The 7,947-nt window shown below is 43.4% G+C and overlaps 2 protein-coding genes across 2 annotated transcripts in view; both read left to right on the top strand.

Annotated features, from left to right (window-relative positions):
• The window catches only part of LOC106815722 (cat eye syndrome critical region protein 5-like), a 21,948-nt gene extending 17,771 nt beyond the window's left edge, over positions 1–4,177 (top strand). Inside the window, exons 4-6 of the mRNA XM_014820224.1 lie at positions 2,770–2,860; positions 3,776–3,812; positions 3,993–4,177. Of these exons, the coding sequence (XP_014675710.1) occupies positions 2,770–2,860; positions 3,776–3,812; positions 3,993–4,171 (307 nt within the window). The 3' untranslated portion in view covers positions 4,172–4,177. The remainder of the gene's footprint in view (positions 1–2,769; positions 2,861–3,775; positions 3,813–3,992) is intronic.
• A 2,633-nt stretch (positions 4,178–6,810) lies between these two features.
• LOC106815721 (protein SEC13 homolog) overlaps positions 6,811–7,947 on the top strand; it is a 9,576-nt gene continuing 8,439 nt past the window's right edge. Inside the window, exon 1 of the mRNA XM_014820223.1 lies at positions 6,811–6,820. Coding sequence (XP_014675709.1) covers positions 6,811–6,820 — 10 coding nt within the window. The remainder of the gene's footprint in view (positions 6,821–7,947) is intronic.

The raw sequence follows: 7,947 nt of genomic DNA, 5'->3' as shown, positions 1-7,947 counted from the left end.
ATGTATCGTTTAGGACTTGGATGATGAAGATGATGAACATGTGGAGCCACTAGGAGTGAACAGCTGTCACTCCATCTTGGTGCAGACGGGTGTCTTCTCTGACGATTCTTGGGATGACAATCCACAGGTGAGAGAGAGAGAGAGCGAGGGAGAGAGAGAGAGAGAGAGAGAGAGAGAGAGAGAGTATAGACGCCCGCGCTGCTGTAACTGTATGTGATCATGGCTTCTTTCTCTCCCTACAGGACCTGCACCACCACGGACACCGCGACTTTGGCCTCGACCCGCTGCTGAAGAAACCGAGCCACATTGTCAAGAACGTGCTAGGCGCCATCGAGCAGATCTACAAGAGCGAGGGCTTCAGTTGAAACCTGTCAAGTTGAGCGCTCCGCGTCCACCCTCATTGTCGCCGCCGCCGCGTCTCCGCAACTCGAGAAGCCGCTAGGAGGAGGATCGGCAGCCGTCACAGCATTGGCTCCTCCTCTTGCTCCTCCTGTCGCGTCGCCGGCCGGACGCCAGGCGGGGATGGAGTGCGCACGAAGGGGTTGGGGGTAGCTTCTCCCCATTTTTGCAGGGTGTGTCATCCAGCATGTGAGCTCGCTAGCACTTTCACCTGGTGGCGGCAGTGTCACCTTTAAATTTCGGGTATCTCGGAACTCCCGAGCAATAGTTTACCCTCTCCACAATGTGATTGTGGGTAGGTAGGGGTAGGGGAGAGGGGAAACGCGCACGCAGCCGGAAACTCACAGCCTGCTTGGTGCACAGCCTGCTTGGTGCACAGCCTGCTTGGTGCACAGCCTGCTTGGTGCTCCACCTGTGGGACGAAATGACGATAATTTTGTGAGGAACGTTTTTTTTCTCCTCGACACGGGATTCGACGGTGGTGGTGGGGTCGGTGGAAATCTTGTCGGGGGCGCGCAGACGAGATTTTCTTAGCGTCTGCGCGCACGCAGCGGAGGAAGGGCGTCGCAGTTCCTTCATCGTTACGGTAACGCCCATCTGTTTAGTAGATAATTTTTGCTAGCTGCTTAGGAGGCGTCGCCTTGTCTCTCGGTCGGCCGCTGGCGGCGCGGCGCTTTCCGAAATGTACATAGAGTGAGTTATTTCTTGTCAGAGAAGCGTTTGCTCAGTTTTATGAGTTGGTTCTAAAGACGGTTGATTCGTTTGTGTGCGCGCGCGTGCGCATGTCAAATTCCCGCGATATGCGAAAGGTGGCATTGTTACTAACCTCGTTTAATAGGTCAGTAGCTCAACTGTGCTGCAACCTAACAGCAGTGCCACCTACGGGTTTTGTAGCTCTGCAGCAGCGCCACCTGCAGGGCTACGAAGCAGGACAGCAGCGCCACCTGCGGGCACTCGTAGCTCCGCAGCAGCGCCACGCGCACGAATGCATTTTGCTACCTTGGCTTAGTCAAATGGAGGGGGAAAGGGAGGGAGCATACGCTGCGATTTTGTTGTGCCACTTTAAAGGAGCAAGCTAGCTCGACGTTAAGGCTTTTTATGCCATCGAGGAGGGTTGAATAGTGTTGTTTGCGAACGCAGGCTCTGGCGTGCCTCACCGGTAACGGAAATATGGTATTTATGTTTCTAATATGTTCGGGTGATATAGTGTATTAGTGAATCCGTGAGGCGTGTGCCAGGATTTTTGTGCCTTGTAAATTGCGTGAATCTGTAAAATAATATATGCAGTAATCCGAGCTTATCTGTGCTTTTGCGTGTTCTTCATTTTACGCATTCTTGGTCTTTTATCGATATATTTCGTGTTTGGTTTTAAAATGACATAGCTTGACAAATAGTTTGCGTGTGTGCACGCAGATTTCACATGCCTACAGTACAGGTCAATATGCTACCTCATAATTATTCGAGTAAAACGAGTAGACATTTTTACAAAAAAACTACTTACAAGTAATGTTCTTTTGTAAATCTCAAATTTTCTCAAGATTTTTTTGCTCTACGACTACTAGTTATAGGCAAACAGATCTGAGTCAACGATGTTATATAGGGTAATTCGTGAAGACTGGATTCTCTACCGAAGAGATATTGGGATAGCAATTTTTCGCATCAAACTACTGCTGAATATGCGCTAACTGCTTTAAATGTATAATTTGGACATAATAGTATATTATTATTACTACTGTATTATTATTATTAAATCTTTATTGCATGTAATTCAAATACAAATACATGTACTGAAGCCATGCAGTCTTTTTCATGGAGAAAACATTGATAAATGCAATAGTGTTGAACAGTTATATACTGGGCATTCGTGTACATACATGAATCAAAGAGCATATAGGCCTTCTTTTATATGCTCGTAATAGATTATTATAGTGAACTCATTACTAAAATATAGAAAGGCATGGCACATTTGAATTGACGTGGACACAGGACTCCATCTATGTTAAAATATGTGGAAATTCGAGAGGACAGAGCGACTGAAGAAGTTTTTCAATGCCACTTTCTGCACTTTCTTCTATCAGCCGACAGATGTCGCCTGCTCCCTACCTTGTGCCTTATTTATCATGATGCAATATTACGGAACAATTGCAGAATTGTGTACTATGATGCTATAGCATGAAAAGGTTACGGTAATGCGATCCTAGTCTGGTTTATCACAACATTACAGATTTCTTAGAGAAATCCCAAACAACTGACAGGGACATATGGACGGGTAAACTAAAAAGCATGCACGCACGTGCACACACACACGCACATGCACACGCACACGCGCACGCATAGAGGAAGATTATCAAGCTGATGTTATTTCCCCAGGTTGGGTTGCACAAAGGTGACAACGATAGAGACGATGAGGTCGATGTTTCCGATGCTAGACATGGTAGACCACAAACGACGAATCAAAGTAGTAAGTATTATCATTCCATGGGTAGAAATGAACTTTTGAACAACGGACTCCCTACCCTCAAAAAGAGGGAGTCTGCAGCAAAACTAGAGAGTCTGCAGGCTGAAGTTCAAAATGAAAGATATTAACAATAACGCATGTGCTTATATTGAAGATTCATGCGGTTGCACGTCTGCCAGATTTTCTTTGGACATTTGCTGAAAAAATACGGTAATTCCGCAAGGCCGTGCTCTGGAACGAACTAGTTAGTATGGCAGAATTTTCAGAGAGTCGCACGGACTCCTGCATATGTCAAATTAGGGAGTTCGACAGTAAATCAAGGAGTATTTGACTCCGGACTCTCGTTAATTTCGCACCCTGTCATCCCTACGCCCAGGGTGACGGAGTTGTGGTGCGTATAGTGAGGAGTATGCTGTAGAGCTGTGGTAGGTATATGGTAAGGTGGAAAGACGACGGGGGTGGATGTGTGGAAACTAGACACGAAAGATCGATCACTAAAGAAAGTAGCTAGTATCACGTATGGCCACTGTATGATTGAGGGTGGCAGGTGTGGATGGGAGAGTCTTGCACCTCGAGGCAAGCTGAATAGAACGTGGGATAGTGTGTGATCAGCTGACAGGGACAATTCACATCGACACGTATCTTCTGTACGTACTCGAGTAGTAGTCAGCTCGCGGTGCTCGTGGTGTGTAGGTACGAGCGCACATGAGAGCCCTGGGCATGACGCCGAAAAAATACGTGTAAGTGTACAACAGTATCGCAACTACATTGATACACGTGCTGCTATCTTGTGGCGATTTTATACATAAAGTGGAATTTCGATGGAAGTGTGACGGTGTAGAAGGGATGGTGGAGTTGTGATATCGGACTTGTGTATAAAGGGGGCTGGCCTCTAATCCACTGCATTCTCTGTTTCAGCCATGTGCATTTGCCCAGTATTTCCCCAAAATAGAAGGTGAGTGTAATACTGCCTATTGCCACGGACTAGTTTAAACATAGACTATGGAATTTGCATTAATTATTCTTTGGCGTGCGTTGCCCTTGCTTGCTGCCATTGCTAGGCGACCAAGACTTCGCGCGTTGCACTTGCTTGTTGCCGTTGCTAAGCGACCAAAACTTCGTTTTGCGCTTGCAGCTGTGATACTGTTCGGCGAGCCGGTGAGGTGGGAGACCAACCTGCAACTAATCGTGGACGTCCTGATGACCGAGGGTCAGCCGTCCATCGTGCCGGACCGGCTGCCCTACCCGCACATCCCGGTGCTAGCGTGTAACATGGACCTGCTGTGGATGGCCGAGGCCAGCATGCCACGGTGAGCATTGTTACAGACCTGCCAACCCTTACGATTTTTTCGTATTCCTTACGAATTCCATGATGTTTCTACGAATGTACGATCAAACTGAAAAACTTACGATTTTTTACGACTTGTGAAAATTAATGTGTTTTAGATTGTGAGCCGAGAAATATCTGGCGATTGTGGGCGCAGCCATATTGGATCACGCGTTCACGTTGTTCTCGCGTGATCTAGAGTTAGTCCCATCATTCATTGCGCGCATAACATACAAACAAAATGGCCGCCTGCTGCAATAAAAGAAAAGCCTTACTATTTTCATGAATCACAGGTTGGCAGGTCTGATTGTTGTCATGCATGTGCGCGGGGGAAGTGTTAACTTATATTTAATAACGATGAACAGTCCTAAATAAGGAAGATGTAGTTTCTTAATTAATGGAGGTGTACTGCTGTAATAAACGAAGCTGTAGTCTCCTAATGAATGAAAGTGTACTGCTCTAATGAATTAAAATGTAGTGTCCTAATCAATGAAGACGTACTACTCTAATAAATAAAATTTTAGTGTCTTAATAAATGAAGATGTAAGGTTCTAATTATTGAAAATGTACGGTTCTAATTAATGAAGATGTAATTCTTATTAATGACGACGTAATGTTGTAATCAAAGAAGATATTGGATTCTAATTAATGGTGAGTTACTGTTCTACTTAATAAAGGTGTAGGGTTCTGACGCTTGTGCCGCGGTATACCACAACGCCACACACTGTGCCCCCCCCCATCAGCTGCATCCCCCCGCCGCGCACACGTCACCCTCGCAGGTCGGCCGACGAGGTCTGGCGTCCGTTCTTGACGTCGAACACCTTCACAGAGGCGGCGTCGGACCGAGCAGGTCGCGAAGACGCGTGCCGATAGTAGTATCAATAGCGCTGGCATCGTGCTGCGGAAACACACGCCAAGCGCCTCGTTACACACTGTGTTAAATATAGTGTTGCCTCTTCGCCCACAATTACACTATGGCGTCGCGAGCGACCGCACGCGTATCTCAAATTTAAATCTCTACATCAATACGAATACTTTAAATAAAATAAGAAAATAATATAAATAACAATAAAACAAAAAATACTTTATTAAATAGTTTACGATATTTTTTAATTTTTAAGGATTAACACGCATTTCGTGTGTATCGCGATGTGACGCTGTGTGTATAGAGATATAGAGATATAGAAATATAGAGATTATATTATCGTATTGTGAGCTGCGTGCTTGCAACTCCCCGATTCATCGCTGATCATTCACACCCTACAGCGATGCAATCATCACCGTGCAATGACAACGGGACAATAGCGAGTTGGAGTTTAACCAATTCGACAACGCCGTTAGGAATTTATTGTGTAGAAAGCGCGTGTACGAGGGGTCGCTCTAGGGGAAACATCCCATAAATGTCCCTTCACCGACAGTATACAAATAGGAGATTAAACAGCTTCACTGTAGTAAGACATCACTCGAAGTAAATGTCAAACGTTGCCTTTAATTAACGGGTTGCCTATTCTTAACTGTGATATATGTTAGTAAATGTTGTTACGCATTGGATTGTGTTAGTAGGAGACTAGCATACGGTGCCTACATGTTAATACAGTACTTACAATCATGTCCTCATGACTTGTTGTCGATAGTGTCATACAGAAACCTACAAAAATGGACATTTTTTAAATTAATTTAATTAACACTAACGCATTTTTTTTTTTTTTTTTTTCTGGTGCATTATTGGTATTATAAGTTAGTAACTGACTGGTGATGGTGCTGATAGGTAGCATACCAAGCTCGAAGTCACAAACGTACATTGGATTTGTTACAAGGATGAATGATACAGGTGGCATGATCATGGTTCAAGGATACGAGGAGCATGGCACGGATTTACGCATGTCTTTTGATCAAGTTTTTATGTGCGATTACTAAATATTGTGCATTGTGAGAAAACATTACAATCTAGTTACTTGGTGACAGTGGGATAGCAGGGACGTTATTATGGTTCTATTGAATCAATATCAATCAGTGACCCACTTATCACGTATCACTATCGTGTCTAGTCTGGAGAGACTGAGTCAGCTGACATGCGATAATCTGCCGATTAGCTCTAGTAACTATAGCCCGCGTACGGTTGCCGCTGGCGGTATACTGGCCATTTAGTATTTAGATTTTGGTTTAGAAAAAAATCATTCAACTACACTGGGCAATTTCTGAATTGTATGATACTCTCCTTAAATTTCAAATGATGAAGGGCCAAATATTCGTGTGCGGAATCTTTCTTGATTTGCTCAAAGCTTTTGGATACTGTTCCAGGCATAAATATACCTGCTTTCTAACTTCGAAACACTATGGTGCTGAAGGCCCACCCCTGCGAACTATTGCACAGCTATCTCTCAAATCGTAAACAATATGTAAGCAATTAATGACTCATATTCGCATCTTTTGCAATATATCGTGCCGGGTGTTCCACAGGCGATCCAAGCTCTTGGTCCCCTACTTTTCTAATTTAGTAAATGACCTCCTTAGCTTCAAATTTTTAGTTCCAGATTATTGCTGATGATACGAATCTGTTTTATGTCAAGTGTCGGAAATTATAACTGCTGAACTCGAAATTAATGTAAATTCAGAAAGTTAGAACATGGTCAAAGGTGAGTGGCGCTAAGATTGCCCTTAAATAGATCTATCTCTTAATTGTGCAAAAAACTAAATACATGATGTTCTCCAGTAACAAAAAATGTAAAATTATGAACATGTTTGAGATTCACATTGATAACTTCAAACTACACACGTGCTGAATAATAAAAATACCTGGGGTGTTCATTTTGATACTAAATTAAAAGTGGGATTTTCCAAGTGAAAGATTCACAAGCACTAAACTGGCCTTATAATCTGCTGGAAATTATCGTCAAAAACCCTCAGACATTACCGTGAATGTCAGACGCTAAAGCAATGCATGTTACTTTTGCGCAGTTTACCCTATGACCTGTTTATAGTGCAACACCTAAAGCTGGTGTGTCCAGCCCGACAAAAACCACCCTGGGTGCAACCAATCACGGTCGGTCCACAATAGAATTATTACATACATGCAGTTTTTGCATGGAATGAGAGAACATGTCCACTCCGCTTATTTCTCTAAACGTAGGTCTCCTAAAACTAGGGATGGATATTTCATAACTGAGAAGCTAGCAAATTTATGGGTATAGTTTACTTGCAACGAACTGCCTGACGCTTGTCCGCCAACGATTTTATCTTAGAATTTCTCATGTTACACTCCCACTATAACTAGACTTTCACATCAATGTCCTAATTCATCTCCCAAGGTTTAATTACGATTCTCTGTGGGATATAAATCTCTAAAGGTTTGTAGTTGTCAACTCTTGGATGACATCACCGGTACATGGATAAGAAAAGCCTACTCCTTTTCTCAAGCTCGTTCAAATTCGCTTTATAGATAACTAGTTTATTACGAGACACTATCTACGTGTCAACAGCGTAATGGAATTCTGTGTTACTGGATTTGTGTGGTGTGAGTGGTTAGGGTGACTATTATTATGAACACCGATAATCTCGTGGTTTGAGACGACGTTTAATGATAAATATGCGTTAAATACGTAACAATGTGTTTTTTGTCTTGTTCCATATATTTAGTCGTAGACTGAGTTCAACCGGTAGTTTTACAGTGACGTGTGATGTGGTTATTGCGTCTCAGTGGATTTAAGTTATCATTTTTCACGGATTTCTTGTATTTTATGTACTTGTTATATAAATTTCTTGT

This window comes from Priapulus caudatus, unplaced genomic scaffold (genome assembly GCF_000485595.1).
Source record: "Priapulus caudatus unplaced genomic scaffold, Priapulus_caudatus-5.0.1 Scaffold1184, whole genome shotgun sequence".
Classification (NCBI taxonomy): Eukaryota; Metazoa; Priapulida; class Priapulimorpha; order Priapulimorphida; family Priapulidae; genus Priapulus; species Priapulus caudatus.
Note: the sequence above shows the minus strand (reverse complement) of the source record. Positions and strands in the feature narration are given on the sequence as shown.